The 18,637-nt window shown below is 39.2% G+C and overlaps 1 protein-coding gene across 9 annotated transcripts in view; it reads left to right on the top strand.

The window, feature by feature from the left end:
- ubr4 (ubiquitin protein ligase E3 component n-recognin 4) overlaps positions 1–18,637 on the top strand; it is a 60,243-nt gene that overhangs the window by 456 nt on the left and 41,150 nt on the right. For 5 of the 9 annotated variants that reach the window (XM_071475714.1, XM_071475715.1, XM_071475712.1 and 2 more), the window contains exons 2-22: positions 5,349–5,446; positions 5,576–5,679; positions 5,885–6,014; positions 6,301–6,446; positions 6,692–6,791; positions 7,321–7,462; positions 7,652–7,776; positions 7,930–8,054; positions 8,645–8,704; positions 10,016–10,206; positions 10,485–10,584; positions 11,039–11,176; positions 11,500–11,617; positions 12,551–12,592; positions 15,788–15,975; positions 16,138–16,294; positions 16,444–16,529; positions 16,676–16,845; positions 17,211–17,490; positions 17,978–18,110; positions 18,431–18,510. In XM_071475714.1, the coding sequence (XP_071331815.1) occupies positions 5,349–5,446; positions 5,576–5,679; positions 5,885–6,014; positions 6,301–6,446; positions 6,692–6,791; positions 7,321–7,462; positions 7,652–7,776; positions 7,930–8,054; positions 8,645–8,704; positions 10,016–10,206; positions 10,485–10,584; positions 11,039–11,176; positions 11,500–11,617; positions 12,551–12,592; positions 15,788–15,975; positions 16,138–16,294; positions 16,444–16,529; positions 16,676–16,845; positions 17,211–17,490; positions 17,978–18,110; positions 18,431–18,510 (2,713 nt within the window). The remainder of the gene's footprint in view (positions 1–5,348; positions 5,447–5,575; positions 5,680–5,884; positions 6,015–6,300; positions 6,447–6,691; positions 6,792–7,320; positions 7,463–7,651; positions 7,777–7,929; positions 8,055–8,644; positions 8,705–10,015; positions 10,207–10,484; positions 10,585–11,038; positions 11,177–11,499; positions 11,618–12,550; positions 12,593–15,787; positions 15,976–16,137; positions 16,295–16,443; positions 16,530–16,675; positions 16,846–17,210; positions 17,491–17,977; positions 18,111–18,430; positions 18,511–18,637) is intronic. The other 4 variants (XM_071475717.1, XM_071475716.1, XM_071475713.1 and 1 more) reach the window with 2 other exon arrangements.

Below are 18,637 nucleotides of genomic sequence, written 5' to 3'. Positions count from 1 at the left end.
TCATGACTGATGGACGTTGATCCTTAATGTAACTTTATCGTTGTGCAAATGTTAATTGACGTCGCAGTGTAACGTGTAGGAAATTTGCTTCATCATTAGCTAGCTAACACAAACATTAGCCACCAAGCGAACTAATGGGCCTACCCAACGGACTGGATAACGCAGCGTTGAAATGGCCACAGTAATATTTGACTACGTCATTTACTGCAACTTAGATAAATGTGTCTTATGTGTTGAGCTTGCCATATCCAGTTTACTCAGGATTTCACTGTTTATGTGTTAGTTGTTGAACAGCCAGCCAGTCAGTTTATCGTTAACTGCTGTCTGTTTGGATGAACTGAAAGTAGGCGGAGATCCTGTGCTGTCTATTCAGTTTTGATGAACTGGAGATGGGATCGCCGTCGATGTATTGTCAAGCAAAATATAACGTAGAAATGTTACTGCATAGTTAAATGTAAAGTAAGGCAAAAGGTGTTGTGGGAAATCCGACATTGTGCTAAACCATAGGAAAGGTGGTGCAGTGCCTGTCACGCATCTGAGCTTGTTTTAGGAGACGAGAGATAATTATTGCCGGGGACCTCTTCACAGTTTTTTCCTAAAGCTTTGTAGGTTGTGCACATTTCACTCAAGCATACACCACCGTGATGTGATTATCAAGTCAATGGTACCTGCGCTGCACGGTGGCCAGGTTGTCACTTGACACTCCTGCATCAGCTGACCCCCGCGGCAGTCAAGTGAACAGCTTCCCACTGTGTTTATTGGTTTCATTTTCCCAAGTAACAATCAACTTGAAAATATGAGCACTAGCATACTGCCACCAGGCCTGGAAGTTTCGTTTTCAAGAAAAAACAAGCGGCAGCAGTTATCAAAAGTAAAAGTGGGTGTGTAGTTGTATTATCACGTGAACAGTTTTTTTTTTTTTTTACTATTCTCACAGTTCATTATATAGATTCCTTCCTTTTAGGTTTAGTAATTGTAACAAGCCTGTTTATCACTATGCCCCAGGTGTTCATGGAGAGCACATTGAAAAATTTCAAACCACTCCAAGAGAAAATGCCAGAAGCCAAGTTCTACTACTGTCAGCATGAATGATCATGTTTTATCTTAAATAGGTATTTCCATAGAACAGTTGGTTTTGTAATTGTGTTGACATTAAAGAAGCAGGTTTATAAAAAAATTAAATGACAAACCTCAGTGATGTTGTAGCAAAGTGAAGAGCAGCATGCATGCACATGTAGTTTATTGTACATGTATTGTAGTTTGCATTGTTGTACAAGTGATAGATTATGTGGACATGGTTTATCCCAGGGGTCTCCCAACAGGTGGCTGGCAAGCTACCAGTATCTCACCTATGTTTTAGAGTGGCTCACCCAAGGTCAGGAGATAGTCTATAGTCTGCATGGATGCATAGTACATACTTTAAGCAACAGAAACGTCACTCAACTCCCAATGCAACTAACTCCAATACACAAACATAACACATAAACACAGTTTGTTTACATCAGATATGTCGTAGGCGACATGCGGTGATAGCAGCTCTTTTGGATAACAGAACAGATATAAAATAAACTTTTCCAAGAAATAGGAAATATGTTGCCATGGATTAAACAAATTAAGATGTGGGCTTCAATTTGAGCCCTTTTTTTTTTTTTTTTTTTTAAGCCAATGTTTGTTTACATTTTGGAAAATTAAGTACTGACAACTGTCCTTAGATTACTGACTAAGGAGCTTCTTTTTTCTGATTTCTAAGCAGATTTATAGACCTTTATTTGCAATGGTGTTATTATGTCTGTGTTCAGGGTTGACTGAATCATGACTCAGATTTTTGACACAAAAACTGACTCTGATGTGTACAAAATGTGAGTTTTGAATATTGATATTGGATGATTTGTTAAATTATCATATTCATCTGAATTGGTTTGGAGATCAGTTTGAGTGTTTTGAAATGATATGGGAATAAATTAAACCACTAATGGAAGACATGAGTAGCTCTCAGCCCCATTTATCAGAATCAGAATCAGAATCAGAATCAGTTTTATTGCCAAGTATGCTTTCACATACAAGGAATTTTTTCTGGTGATTGGTGCAATTGATCAGCAACAGTGGGGCTCTCTAGCCTTGTTGATGAGGCTAATAGCAGATGGGAAGAAGCTATTTTTGTGGCGAGAGGTTTTGGTCCTGAAGGACCGCAGCCTCCTGCCAGAGGGGAGTGTCTCAAAGAGTTTGTGTCCAGGGTGGGAGGAGTCAGCTACAATCTTCCCTGCACGCCTCAGAGTCCTTGAGGCGTACAGGTCCTGGAGGGACGGAAGATTGCAGCCAATCACCTTCTCAGCAGAGTGGATGATACGCTGCAGTCTGTTATTGTCCCTCTCCGTGGCAGCAACGTACCAGATGGTGATGGAGGAGGTGAGGATGGACTCAATGATGGAGGTGTAGAAGTTCACCATCATAGTCCTTGGCAGGTTGAACTTCTTCAGCTGCCTCAGGAAATACATCCTCTGCTGAGCTTTTTTGATGAGGGAGCTGATGTTTAGCTCCCATTTGAGATCCTGTGTGATGGTGGTTCCCAAGAAGCGGAAATGCTCCACGGTAGCCACGGGGGAGTCACACAGGGTGATGGGGGTGGGTGGGGCTGGGCTCTTCCTGAAGTCCACTATCATTTCCACTGTCTTCAGAGCGTTTAGCTCTAGGTTGTTCTGCCTGCACCAGGTCACCAGACGCTCAGTCTCCCACCTGTAGGCAGACTCATCGCCATCAGAGATGAGTCCAATGAGAGTGGTGTCGTCTGCAAACTTCAGGAGCTTGACAGACTGATGGCTGGAGGTGCAGGTGTTGGTGTACAGGGAGAAGAGCAGAGGAGAAAGAACGCAGCCTTGTGGGGATCCAGTGCTGATGGTCTGGGAGTCAGACACGTGCTTTCCTAGCTTCACGTGCTGCCTCCTGTCAGACAGGAAGTCGGTGATCCACCTGCAGGTGGAGTCAGGCACGCTCAGCTGGGAGAGCTTGTCCTGCAGCAGAGCCGGGATGATGGTGTTGAAGGCAGAGCTGAAGTCCACAAACAGGATCCTGGCATAGGTCCCTGAGGAGTCCAGGTGCTGGAGGATGAAGTGGAGAGCCATGTTGACGGCGTCATCTACAGACCTGTTGGCTCTGTAGGCGAACTGCAGGGGGTCCAGGAGTGGGTCAGTGATGGATTTGAGATGGGACAGGACAAGACGCTCAAATGATTTCATGACCACAGAGGTCAGGGCAATGGGTCTATAGTCATTTAGTCCTGTGGGCCTTGGTTTTTTGGGGACAGGGATGATGGTGGAGGATTTGAAGCAGGCTGGCACGTGGCAGGTCTCCAGTGAGGTGTTGAAGATGTCTGTGAACACTGGAGACAGCTGATCAGCACAGTGCTTCAGGGATGATGGAGAGACAGAGTCAGGACCGGCTGCTTTGCGGGGGTTCTGCTTCTTAAAAAGCCTGTTGACATCTCTCTCCAGGATAGAGAGAGACGTTCCTTTGGTAGAGGAGGAGGAGGGTTCTGATGTGGCTCTGATGTGGAGGTTAGTGTCAGGCTTGTCCCACTGTCTTTCAAAGCGGCAGTAGAATTGTATTTATAAATAAATAGTATTTATAAATAGTATTTATTTTGTCAAAGTGGCTCTTAGAGTATAAAAAGTTGGAGACCCCTGCTTTAGCCACACAAATTTTGGTAGAAACCTGCCCATGTGCAGAGATTTCACATAACAAAATGTCCATGTTGCTGCAACTGTGTTGTTAGTAGCTGCATTGGTTTTATTTTACATACCGTTTTCGTTACAGTCATTATTTATGAAGTCATTGTTTGAAATGTAGGCTATTTATACATTATAGTACCTACATTATAAATAAATTTATGATGTAACATTTTACAAGACAGACCTACCCAAAATGGCAATGTAAGGTTGGTATCATATAGTTGCATAAAACAAATAACCAATTTTCAACAATCACATATACCTTAATTGAGAAATCTAGCTAGACTGAGATGTTGTAGACTTATTGTCATTGTGTTGTTTCGCACTGGACAGTTTATGAAGCAGGTTAGCATGTGGATTAAGTGATGGTGGGAGTCGCTGGTTTCCTTTGCATTTGTGATGTGCAGCTTCTCTGTAGTCAGGAAAAAAGCCATCCAATGACCAATCAACAGTTTTTTGGAGCTTGTTTTAGGGGGAGTTGTTGAAGAAAATCTGATGGTGTTTTGTAGTTTTAGAAAGCAGAGATGTTTTCTGTGTATTTATTTATTTTGGTGATTGTATATACTTGGTGCTGGATATTGCAATGGAGCGACACATTGAAATTGTTTTGTATTATTACTTGAACAGATTAATATATTGGATGTTGCAGAAAAACATTGACTATGCAGATGTAGATTATAGATAGGGGAAAAAAAACTGGGTTCTTGTCCTTCTGAAAGACTTACGTTAACAGCAGGTTGGGCACATAAGTCGGTTTCCAGCACAACAGACGGCCTTTCCTCTGCCTGGAAGTATGTGATCAGATCACATATTGAAGAAGTGCCACCTGGCTCGGGCAGTTTGTGCCATTACTGGAAAGATGGTGTAGGACATTGCTGATGTCTGTCAACAGAAACTTTACATCAGAACTGCATGTTTGCAGGTGGTTTTAGAACATTAAATAGGCTAATCTTAACTGCATAATTAAATACAAAGTGGTTTTCCTTTATGGAAGACTGCAATTAGCCAAAGAGCTGATCTGTCACACATTTTAGAAAAGACTACATAGACGGTGCTCCAGAGGGCAATGCACAATTTTAGGTCACTGTACAGACAGCCAGGGCCAGTCCTGTTTTCTTGTTATTATTGTGAGAGTGTATTTATCAACACTGATTAATAATAAACTGTCATTGTTTGTGAGATGTAGCTAAATGCATACAGGTATTATACATACATAGAATAATTTTCCATGTCCATCCAACACATCCAACAAACTGTTACCAACAACAAAACAAGGCAATGCACATAAAAATCTAAACAAAGGTAATCCAAGTGCATAATGTCAATCCATTTCAGTTATTATCATTTGCACAGTGTTAATTATGACATTTGCAAGTTTACTGGTTCAGAGGTTTTTACTTGATTTGCATTTTTAGCAAATAGCTTGTTATTTGGCTGTTCCTAAATGTTATAGGTAGTATTAAGGTCACTTAACTGTAGTGTTTCTGTCACAAACACCATGACACCATCTGTCTGTTATCTCTCTCCCAACTCTTTTCTCCTGACAGAAAATTGATATGAAAATATTCTATGAAAATTCATATTTGACAGCATTTAATTTTATATTTCACTTCTCTTTTGCAGTGAATCAGACATTCTTCACCATGACAAACAGTATGAGCCTTTCTACTCATCATTTGTGGCACTCTCTGCACATTACATCACCACAGTATGTGGACAAAGTATGTATATAAAATTTTTTTCTTTGGTGTAATAGACAAGAAACTACTACTGTCATTCAGCTGGAATAATTGAGTGTTATAAGTAGTGTTTCTTCCAGCCGGTAAATAATTTATGCTCTGTCTTTCTAGTACCAAGAAATCAGTTGCTGTCGGTTGCTGCAGCATGCAAAGTGTTAATTGAGTTCTCATTGCTGCGCTTGGAGAACCCAGATGAGGCATGCGCAGTATCACAGGTAAGAGAAACAAACTCATGTGGAGAGTGCTATGTTGTGGGACTGTATTCACGTGATATTTTAAGTCACTTTTAAGGTGTTAGAAAATTGGCATCAGCCACAGACACAATGCTGCTGAATTTGTCTTTGTTTGCCACTTTGGCTCAATTCAAGTATTTTGAAATTTACAACCCAAATCGAGCAAAGCTATTCATTTTTTCCTCAGAAACACCTGATTCTTCTAATAAAAGGACTTTGCACTGGCTCCAGCAGACTAGATCGCACGGAAATCATTACTTTCACTGCTATGATGAAGTCTGCCAAGTTGCCTCAAACTGTCAAGACCCTTTCAGATGGTGAGTGTCCCTTCAAAGTTGAATAATACTTGACTGATTATAACACAGAGGTAAAATGATTCATTCATATCAAAAAGAACAAGTAATTAAAAACTGAAAAGTATTTTGACTCAGTTCCTGTATTTGTTATTTCATAAGTTTCCTATATAGATTGATTTAGTGATTGTTCAGTGATATTTTGATATTTATCCATGCGGGGGCTGAAAAATTCCCATAGGCCTTTGTGCAATACAAGAAATGTTCAAAGGTTTGGAATATGACTGAGAAAAATATGTTGATTTAATAGTGGAAGATCAGAAGGAGTTGCCCAGTGCTGTGAACCCAGAGCTTCGACAAAAAGAAGTACAAATGAACTTCTTTAATCAACTGACTTCAGTTTTTAACCCTGACCTTACCACCATCTTGGCCTCCCCATCAGCAGCACAAATGCAGGCAAGTATTACAGAGCAGCCCCCTGGCTGCCCACTCTATTACTGTCATCAGAAGTTGACAGCTTAATCATATCTGTTAACCACAACAGCTTGTTCAAGTTTTTTCTTATCAGTCTTTTTTACTGAGAATGAACTCACTCTTAACCTGTAATTTAATTAGCCTCACACAAAACAGCTGCTCTTTAACAAAAATAACTACAATAAATCATCATAACTGTTATGTATTTCATCTCTCTCCAATTAAAGGCTGAGAGTGATTGCGATGACCAAACCACAGATCAAGCTGTTCAGGCCAAAATGAAAAATGCCTTTGTCTCTCAGAATGTGTCAAGCTTACAGGAACTTGGTGAGTAGAAACTTGTTGCTTTATTGCAGGACAATGTTGGTTTATTAACATTAAGTTTACAGTTATATCAAATACATATTTTAGAAAGTGACCATGAGTTAAAATGCACAAATAATTGCTGAGGAAATGTCTTTACAGTTAATTTTCTCTTTTTTTGTCTATATTGCCACCTGAAGTATTCACTCATTTGACATTATGTTTTCAATTAAGTTGTTTCCAAATTGAATGGCAATTTAGAATTTGAAGCGGCTTTGGTGTAATCCATTTGCTGGTACTGCTAATATAAAACACAGACACAGTGTTTTAAGTCTGAAGCACTTATCACCTTGCAATGGTATCTGTGGGTAATTACCATACCATAATATAATTTGAAACTAGTCTGAGTTGTTGAGGCATATGACCGTGAGGCAGTAATTCTGGTTTGTTCTTGACATTTTAATGCCATATGTTAAGTTTGTTTGTTTGTTTGTTTGTTTGTTTATTTTTTCATTTTCTCATAATAGTATTTTCATATAACTTGTATTTCCAGGTGGGTCTGAGAAGTTGCTACGAGTGTGCCTCAACCTGCCCTACTTCCTACGCTACATCAACCGTTTTCAAGATGCTGTATCAGCCAACTCTTTCTTTATCATGCCTGCCACAGTGGCTGATGCCACTGCTGTCCGCAATGGGTATTTTTAAAATTTATTTATGAGGTCAAAATATTCTAAAGTAATATACTATATATTATTATCATATGATTTATTTATTTATTTTGACGGAGCAGTATCATCTGTTTAAGTTTATGTATGTGTATTAGATGACAAGTGTTTTTCTCCCAAGCATTTACTTAACTTGCTGTACTTAAACCCCATACCCAGATTTCATTCACTGGTGATAGATGTAACTATGGCATTGGACACACTTTCCCTGCCTGTACTGGAACCCTTGACACCAGGGAGATTACTGGATATGACCGTACTGGCTTTGAGCTGTCTCTATGCTGGTAGGTGGTAACTCTGGATGAAATAAAATGATACTATCTAATACTCAACAAACAACAACCATTGTCTTGTAAGAACATCAATCTCAATATACCATAAAGCAGCCTATTTCCATCAACAACTAAATGAAGCAATTTAATATTTTACCCCTTTAGGTGTGAGTGTGGCCACCTGCATGGCCATTCTGCAGGTAGGAAGTGGCTTGCAGCTTCGATCTGCCTCCACTGGGACTAAAGAGGAGGACTATGAAAATGATGCAGCAACAATTGTCCAGAAATGTGTGAGTACAATATTCTCAATTTTTCCTCAAGTTATGAGACATTATCTGGTGTTACATATAACCTTTATTCACTAATGCTATTCACAAGGTTTTACATAAATGGTAAATGGACTGCTTATATAGCGCTTTTCTAGTCTTATAGACCACTCAAAGCGCTTCACAACGTGAGCCGCATTCACCCATTCACACACACAGCACTTACATCTACACGTGGAGTGCTTCTAACATTCACACACACTTATACGCTGATCAGAGGCAATCTGTGGTTCAGTGCCTTGCCCAAGGACACTTTGATATGTGGACCGGAGGAGCCGGGGATCAAACCACCGACCTTCTGATAAGTGGATGACCCACTCTACCTCCTGAGCCACATAGGCCCTATTTACTGAAATAAAATAATCAAAGAATTGTAGGATTAGAATTTGTAGTCTGACTATATACGTAGTGCTTATTGTCTCATATTTTGACTTTGCATTAAATCTCTTCCTATGTTTTTTTTTTACAATTGCTAATGACTGTCTTGCAAGAATGCCTTACTAAATACAGCACATTTAAAATTGTAACAAGCACAAAATTTGTGTTGGCAACAGCTGGAGATCTATGAAATGATTGGACAAGCCATCAGCAACTCCCGCAGAGCTGGAGGAGAGGTGAGTACCACCAGGGCTTCAGAATAACTTTTTTCAGCACTGTCCCAAAAAAAAGTAATTTTAACTGTCTGAAAATCAGAATGATGTTCCTTTACTTTGTTAATACCACACACACACAGATTCTTGCTTTATAGATTACATAGTTAGATGTATGCTGCCAGCTGCGGTCCTGTTTTTGCTCCTGATAACCCATATTAGTGTCTGTATTTCGTGATATTCCCTAATATTCAGGAACGGAGTGGGAATAAAAATCAGCCTATGACTTTTGACTTGAACTGGCCCACCAGAACCCATCTGGAGACACCATCACATATTGCCTGTGTCACATTTTACAAGAATCATATAGTAAACGGAGGATAAATTAATTAGGATGATTTCTAGAACAACAGTTGAAATACTTGAAATAGAACAACTGGCACATTAAACTGTAGTAATGCAACATTCTCCTGATAAACTCTGACCAGGTTGCTTTGTCTTCTGCCTACTGCTTATTGTGTAAAACTGGACAAACTGGAAGCTGTACTGGGGGCTGTGGTCCCAAACCCACTCCGCTGCTCTGTTCTGTTGTCTGCAGAGTTACTGCTGCGAGATCAACATTTGGATTTTCCTGGATCTTAACTTCTTTTCTCTGAGATTTTCAGCCATTATTTTTTCTTTTACTTATTTATTTTTATTTACTTGTTATTTATGTAAAATGAGTCAGCAACAGTCCACTGCTGCCTGAGTATTTAATCAATGAGAAAGGTACAAACACAAAAAGGGTAACACATAAAAAAAAAAAAATACATCTATTAAAATTTGTCCATTAGTTACCTCAGACTCAGGGTTTGAAGGCCTCTTGGTGGTCACTCTGTGTTTTTTGCTGCCAGCACAACATATTTTCAAGGTCTTGCCAGCAAGCTGTGACTAAGGGGATAGATGGACCAGTTGGATGGAGTTTTGCACCAGAACGTTTCAGTTCTTGCGCTGAGTGATAATAACAGTAATAACAGCACAAGCACATGTGCTTCAGCTCAGTGCCCGGTTCAGTTTGTCATTTGCTTGTTTGAAATAAGTAAATGATAAATTATAGGCTATATACCCTTTTGTCCCAGAGGCATCACCGCTCAGATCTCTGTTTGTCCTGAGCACTTTTTCTGTCATCCCAAGGATGACAGGACATCATTAGTCTCGACTGTTCTCGAATACTAGAATAGTCAAATAATACTACAAGTTCACTACCTGTGATTTCCTCAGACTGTGCCAGAGGTTTACTGTTTTTGAAGCCAAAATATAAATACTTTTTTGTTTTGTATATGTTTGTATATATAGCATTATCAGAACTTCCAGCTGCTTGGAGCCTGGTGCCTTTTGAACAGCCTGTACCTGATTCTTAACCTGAGCCCAACTGCCCTTGCGGATAAAGGGAAAGAAAAGGATCCACTGGCTGCCCTGCGTGTCCGGGATATTGCTGCTCGCACCAAGGATGGCGCAGGATCGCCTAAGCTTGGTCCTGGCAAGGGGTAATTTCCAATAAATATGAAATAAATCTATATAATCTTTCTAGTGTCATTATGGTTCCATTTTTTCTTTGGATCTTGATTAGTTATGCTGTTTCTTTATTTGTATTACTAACGGTGTTGGCATTGGTTATTGCAATATAATCTATAAAATTATAAATTTAAAACACTATATGCATATTTCTGATATGCAATGCTTATTTTATTTATTTATTTTTAAAAAAAGGTCACTTGAAAATAGTTTTGTTTGCAATAATCATTTGGTTTTTTTTCTTCTCTAGACACCAAGGGTTTGGTGTTCTGTCCGTTATCCTGGCCAATCACGCCATCAAACTTTTGACATCACTTTTCCAGGATCTGCAAGTTGAAGCTCTCCACCGGGTTAGTGAAGCATTCACTTTCTGTTGTATTGTGTTTCAAAGAAAATATCCATTGTTTTACAACATTTGTATTAATGTCATACTTGTGGTCAGTATCACTATATGCACAAGACTGGTCACCATCACGGTAAAGATTATAGACATAAACCCTCTGCCAATGAACTTTTATTCAGTTGTTTTGAAGAACCAAAAAACTTCCTGTTCTCCAATTAGGCTGCTAACATGACTTCACTTTCTGTATGACTCATCAGTTTTTTTGACCATGTCTCATTTTAACAAAAAACAGACACGAAGATTTGTAACTATACTTGCTCATTTGGTGTGCCTATATATAAAGCAATTTAGTTTATGAATTCTTAAGGTCTAGAAAATCAATAAAAAGTGAGGAGAAATGTACTTAAAAATTGTTTTTATTTTATTCCTTTGTTCCAATCTCTCCATACCTCTATCTGCAGGGTTGGGCAAGTGATGGGCCACCAGCTGAGCTCAACATCATGGCGCAGAGCACTTCCATCCAGAGGGTCCAAAGGCTCATCGACTCTGTGCCCCTGACCAATCTACTCTTCACCCTTCTCTCCACTTCCTACAAAAAGGTGCTATCATTTATATTTGCATATCTGTAATTTGCATAATTGCTAGTTATGTTATATTCATAATTTCCCAGTGCAGTGTGACATTGCAAAAAATGTGATCTAAAGTAGTTGGACATAGACACAATAAAATGTAAAGGCAAAACGGAACAGATTCTGTTTAACAAAACATCTGATGCAGCAAAAAATTAGTAGTATTTTAGTATATAAGTATTTTAGCCTCTGTGTTTGTCCTCTACATGCAATTTTTCTAACAAAATTGGTTGTGTGAAAGATTGAGAAGTCTGATCATCTTTTAAAACCACTGTTGTTTTTGCTGCTATCAGGCTTGTGTTCTCCAACGGCAGAGAAAGGGCTCAGTCAGCAGTGATGCCAGTGCTTCTACAGATTCAAACACCTACTACGAGGATGATTTCAGCAGTACAGAGGAGGATAGCAGTCAAGGTACTTTATTTTTCTGGATTTAAGCAATTACATCACCACCTCAGAAAACCTCCATAAAATGTAAAGTTCATGCTAGGGTCTGCACCCACATAAGAGCTTTAGGTCTGCAAAACAAGAAGAAAAATCATACCTCTGGCTGTTGTCTGGACATCATCTTAACTGAAATCCTAACTGTAGGAGCAATGATGAGTAAAGATACAATGCACATATTTTTCTTCACAGCACTGATAATAAAGTAACAATAACTTTAAAGCTCTCAAGAGTTAAATATTTTATTCAGCTGTAAAGGAAGAGAGGACTTGGACTGACACAGTATGGGGAAAAAGCAGCTGGTCTATTAACTACATAATTCTTATTAAATAATATGAATTTATAGTTACCTATTGTAAAAATGCAATAGCTGCAAAAAATGCAATGGCTTTTACAAAAAAGAGAGAAGACAGGTGGCTATTGGGGTCTTGAGTATCTTGATATCTCATGAATGCTCTCATGCAAACGGTCAGCTATATCGATATTATAAATTACACCTAGTAAGTATTATGTTATGGACCATAAAAAGAAGGCATGGTCAGTGCATCATCTAATTGTAGATGTTATGGAGAGGCACTAAATTACTTAGAGGCACTCATTACTTAATGAGTTACATCCTGACAGTTTTGTGGGATGCTGTCAAGGTATGCCTTAGATTTCTCTTCATCAAAGTGTGGATGCGGGTGCTGAAAGCAGTGTCATGTTTGTGTTGGATCTCTGATCTAGTGTCAGTGCTGAGCTGTATCAGTGAAGCGTTGAAACAGGTGTGCTGTCCGTCTCTCAGTCAGGTTATGGTAGTAGTGAGAAGGTTAAACACATACACTTGCACACATTTAAGTAATTCAATTTTTTTGTCCCTTCATCACACAATGACAGTGTAGTTGACAGTGTCTACTATTTCAGCAGAGAGAAGACAGGAGAAGACAAGTGCAGCTTGTGTTTCAGGTCAGCAGTTTTCTGTCCTCAGGTCAAAGACTTGGTGTCCACTTCACTGTCCTAGATTCATTTTGTTATTGTATGTCTCACAATTTAGGCTGAGCTGTGGCCCTAATAGCTTAGAAAATAACGGAGCCACAGGTGAAGAGGCTTTGGCAAAAAATCCCCTGCTATGGAAGGCACCTGTGTAGTAATTGACACGAACCAAATCTAGATATTTTTTATTTTTTTGTCAAAGAGGTTCATCTGTGGCTCAGTGTGGTTCAAAGAATAAAACCAGTGGTGACATGTGGGTGCTCATCGTTATCTTTAAAACATTAACAGCTCACAAGAGAGCTGGGTGATAAATGGAAAAGTCACTGATGCCAACATTTACTGTAACCAACCAACTAAATTTCCTCCTCTTGGCGTGTTGAGTAAAACATTTTCTCAGGTGCTTTTGAGAGCTATCTCCTAAAAGCACTATGTCATCCAGTGTGCGCCCCAGCCTTGTCCTGAGGTCACGCTGTACAATTGTTCTAATAAAGAGGTCTAATGTTAATGGTTTAATAGCTCAACATGATCGCTCTGCAGATATTTTATTCCAGACTTAAGTTAAACTTAACATTTTTTTTACATTAAGTTATTTATCATTTCTAAGGTAAGTATTTAAAATGATTGTGATATTGATTTTGTGGTCATATTACCGAGCCCCATTTCTGATTATATCAGTTTTTTCTTTGATCATTATATTCTTCTTACTTATCATCACATTAGTCATTACACCTATCTGAAAATGTCCTAAATGCTGGAGTACTGAAGCACCCCCATCAAAACATTGGTATTATTCTTGAATACGACAAATTGAAGTTGTGCTTGTAAACTATGGGCTTAAATACACTATGCTACGTCTTGCTGTCACCTGAAAAGATGATTTTTGTATGTTGCATGCAAATGTGAATATCAACTTAAAGTGATATTCTTTTATGTTTCTTGTGTTTGTATTTTGATTAATCTATACATACTGTACATACTTCAACTGGCTACACCTGCAGTCGGATGCTTTTCAATTCTAATCATAATTTTGCTAAAACTGGTTATAAGGACTAGCTTTTAGAATTCAACTTCTCTGGTGGGGAAGGAGCCAGGGCTAGTGAGGTCAAGTGATAAACTAGATGTAGTTGGACTCCACTTCTATACAGGTCCTGTCCTGAATCTAAAACCCTGGTTAGGAGCAGTACTCATTCCTTGTCTAGAATTGTTAAATGTGAGAGATGCTGAGTTAGTGTGAAAAAACTCCTAAGCAACCAGCTGAGCGACGCTGTGTTGGAGTTCTTCTTGCAGAACAAGAGGGGCAACTTTATGTGCTGCCCATTGTGGAGAGGAAGCCTCTCACTGTTTTCTGCACCTGTCCAGCATGCAGCATTTTACAGCATATCATCTGGTGGTCCTTGATTCACTGGGTGGAGTCCTGGAGAGGAGGCTGTCCGATGATTCTATAGTTCTTCTGGGAAACTTTAATGCTCAGTGATGGATGATGGAAAGACCTAGAAGGAGTTGATTGAAATGAATGTCTTGCCTGCTCAGAACCCAAGTGGTGTCTTGTGACTTCTCCACTGGTTATTGACTGTCCATGACAAATGCTGTTTGTAGTGCATAATGTAGTGATAGTGTTCTTGCATATATTCAGATCTGCTGACATGTCTTACAATAGTGAAGACAGGAGCATCATTTGTTCAGGTGATGGATGAGGATGCCAAGCACACTCTGTAAATCCAAATGAACTTAGCACATCTAGCAGCGTCCCCTATCTGCCAGGTTTTTAAATCCCACCTCCAAACAAATTTTTCCTGCATCAATGGAAGGATCAGAACATAAAATCAAAGTGGACCGCGATTTAAAAAAGAAAAAAAAAAAATTTCACAGCTGAGGGGCAGGTCTGAGTTGTGGTCAAAAGGTAGATGAAACCTGTTGTGGTGGCAAACCAAAGAACCTGTTGCTAGACACAAGGACAGAGAAGCAGTAAAGCTGAAGGAGATCTTTTTTGGACTCCATGACTTCAATACTCTCTTTGCATATGTTGTAAGATGAGAAATCAGTGTTCAGCTGCTGAATTATTATTTTTTTATTTCATTAAGGCTTCACAACTGAATGGAACATCTGTTCAGAGCAAATAAAGTTATTAACAATCAAGAATAGGTGGTTGGCCATGTGACCGAGTCAAGCTTCCATTATTACACCAAGATATTTAATTTGGTGCTTCAAAATGTTCAGTGCTTGCAAAACTGAATCTACTCTATTTTAACTTAATTTAAAACGGGTGTGATCTAGATGATGCATGATGCTGGTGCATAGAAAAAAATTCCATTGCCTGTGTCATGTTGATTGTAACATAGTGTTCTCTCTTATGGAATAATGCAACAGTGACGTGTTCTCAGTTCAGCAGATACAACTTCCATTGGAGTGTAAAAATATGACCTGAGCCCCTAGCATTGTTTGTTTCATTGTTACCAGGTGTGCATATGTATATGGACACGCACAAATTGAGATATGAAGTCAACATTTCATGCTATTTAAGTTCTTAGAATAATTTGAATTTTTTAAACTTTGATTAACTCTTAATTAAAAAATTTCCCAAACCATTAAGGTGGGAAGCACTTAAATCCAAATCCTATATTTCAATGGAAGTTGTAGGATTCTGTTGGAGCTACACAATCAGAAAAAATTTGGTACCCATAAATAATGGTATATTGGCAGGCTATTGGATATGAGAAAGTGAAATGCTGTAGAACAGTTTTTTTCCCCAGCATCTACAGCGACAAAGAGAAACTACAGCGTAAGCTCCATCATTATCACTTCACTACCCTTTTTTGATGGCGAAAAGAGATAAAGATAGATACAGTCACTGGGCTATATCTTATTCTCAGTGACAGCAGTAGATAACAAATAACAAAAGTGGATTTCTTCTGAGAAATTTTCTCATAAGGTAAATTCTGTTGTATTCTTTAAGTGGATATTCACCAGCAGAACCTCAGTATAGGTTCACGTTTTACTGCAGTGTTTGCCTCTTGTCCTCTGCCTGCAAAGTGTTGTAGGTTTCATGTACTAGTTTGAAGCTTTTTACATTTCTTTCCTTTTGATGACACCCACACCTATCTTGTAAGTCGTGGAACATTCCTCAGCTCCATTCTAAGAAATTCATTTTTTTTTTCTTTCTCTTTGTAGATGATGACAGTGAACCTATCTTGGGGCTTTGGTTTGAAGAGACAATTTCACCCACCAAGGACAAAGTAGCTCCCCCACCACCACCTCCACCCCCACCCCTGGAGACCTCTCCCAGACTGAAGAGCCCCAGCAAACAGAATCCGAGTGAGAATGGCAACATTTTAGCTGGCCGTAAAGACCCAGAGCTGGTGAGGACTCATTTGTGTGTATCTGACAATATACAGAATAATGCTGCAAGTCAATAGTAAAAAGCACATGTATTATTTTTAATGCTAGCATATCTCTCCTTATGTCACTAGCAACAGCTTATTAAAGTTTTTAAGTTTTAACATATTTGTTTATTCTTCTAGTTTCTCAGTTTAGCCTCCAGCATTCTGAACTTCATCACCACCTCAATGCTCAAGTCCAGGAACAATTTCATCCGGAACTACCTGAGTGTGTCTCTTACAGAGCAGCACATGGCTACATTAGCCAGTATCATCAAAGATGTGGACAAAGATGTCAAAGGTATGGCTGGAAAAAAAGAGACTGCTTTCATAGAAATTATCTCATATCCTAATTTCCTTTTCTTGGCCTATTATCTAATGATCCAATTATGGACTACACCCAGCAATGCACTCTGCTAGGTTTAATGCATTATTTTCTGTTATTTTCAGGCTCCTCAGATGAAGTGTTTGCTTTAGCTCTGTATCACTTCAACCACACCTTGGTGACATCAGATCTTCCATCCCCGGCCTTGCAGGTAAGAGGATTTTTTTTTGTTATACCAGTGACTTGTTTACAAATACAAAAAGTCTTTTGACCAGAAATTAATGTAATTAACTTATATTGATGAGAATTATTTATTCAATGTCAGTGTCTTATAATTGTACCTGTTGTCATTCCCAGAGCACCCTTCTTCAGCAGTTAGGTGTTGCACCCTTTTCAGAGGGTCCCTGGCCTCTGTACATTCATCCACAATCATTGTCAGTACTCTCCAGACTTCTCCTCATATGGCAGCACAAAGCCAGTGTGCAAGGAGAACCAGATGTGCCTGAATGTATGAAAGTCTGGGAAAGGTATGGCAACAATGGCATTCTCTTTTAGTTGTTATGTGTAATGGAGCGGATTACATTTTCTTTATGCTGTCAACATAATACCTTGGAGATCAGTTTGCATTGATATAAACTACTAGTCTGTTGACCCTTTGATTAAAAAAACAAAAAAACAAAAACAACTGGAGCTCACAGACAATGTACTGCTTCACTTTGGCAGCCATGTCAAGTTACCAAAGTTTAAAATAGCATTTTGAGCTGATCAGTATTCCAATACAGTGGACCACTAGTGGGCTACAGCTTGTAAATCCAGATTTAATTTCTGGTAATCTATAGAGTATGTACTTGTTACTTACTCTTTCTGTTACCTTTTACTTTCCTGCCCTCAGGTTTTTGGGAACATTGAAGCAACACACTATCCAGGGTTCTGTTCATGGAGAAGACGACCTTAATGTGGAGCACCTCCAGCTCCTGCTGCTCCTTTTCCACAATCTTTCAGAGCGCGGGCGACGGTCAGTCCTCACTCTGGTCACCCAGGCCATCACTGAAGTGGCACAGAGCAGAGACTCCCAGCTGAAGGCTGTGCCTCTCAACCTGGCCCGCCTGTTGCTGGTGTTTGACTACTTGCTGCGCCACTACTCCAAGGCTCCCTTGTACCTTTTCGAACAGGTTAATGCTTATTTTCTTATGGTTGTTGTCTTGTCCTGATGGTATATTGCACAGATAGGGCTTGGTTGTATTTAAATGTAATAACTACAATACCTTTCAGCAAGTATATTGATTTAATCATTTTTCTAATGCAGAGCCAATTAATAGATCACTTCTTGATTATAACATGAGGCTCAAAAATATCCACACAGTTACTTTTAATTTATTTGGAGCAGCTACTGGTGTCACCACAGACAATGCCACAGATTCAGACTAGGAATAACATAGCAGCCAGATGAAGTGATTCTTCAGTTCATAATTTTTATGCCTTCATGCCGGCAACAGCCAGGGCCAGAGGCATATTGTTTTCGGGTTGTCCTGCCAACCCATTCTCGTGGACACAATATCTTGTCAATGCCTTGACAGAACTTGGACTCAAGGATGAACTGTGTGTGGGACTTTGGTGACAAGAAATTTAACTACTCTCTACCATGAATATGGTTTATAGGTGCAGTACAACCTCCTCACCCCACCATCCACCGGGCCAAGTTCTGTTCAGGAAGGTGGCAAACGCAGCAGTCTCCCTCTTTACTATGGATTCAAAGAGGTGGAGGAGAACTGGGCTAAACATTGTTCAGCAGGTAAGACCAGTGAAGAGAATTTACCTTTTTAGCCACTGGTTAGAGCAGGGCAGTATCCATTTTTGCCACATTTTTTTAGGATTAAGATGATCTGAGTACTGGTTTTCTACCCACTAAAGTCAGTGGTAGAATAGAAAAATTAGTCACAGCCAAGATTTACCAGCATTCACATTGCTGTGAGTAATCTCCCAACCTCAGCAACTTGCACTAACATATTGCATATTGTGTGTGTTCTTCTTTCTTATCTGTGAAGAGGATGTTGCTGTTTTCATTGGTAGTGGATGAGAAAATAACATTCATGTGTTTCAACCTTTTTTTAGATTCAAATATTCAGCCCAAATTCTACTGCGTTCTGTCCCCTGAGGCATCTGAGGATGATATTAGCAGACTAGACAGCAAGGTGAGACCATTTTATTTTTTTTGAGTCAAACAGTTTTCATTCATGCAGTTGTGTGTGTTCTTGAGATTGTGTATGTTTATAATAAAATATAATTCATATATATTAATATAATTTGAATTATATATTA

Source organism: Trachinotus anak, unplaced genomic scaffold, assembly GCF_046630095.1.
Source record: "Trachinotus anak isolate AG129_WGS33_773 ecotype Australia unplaced genomic scaffold, CSIRO_AGI_Tana_v1 ptg000004l, whole genome shotgun sequence".
In the NCBI taxonomy this organism is placed as follows: Eukaryota; Metazoa; Chordata; class Actinopteri; order Carangiformes; family Carangidae; genus Trachinotus; species Trachinotus anak.
The sequence above is the reverse complement of the archived record's forward strand: the minus strand, read 5'-3'. Positions and strand labels throughout refer to the sequence as shown.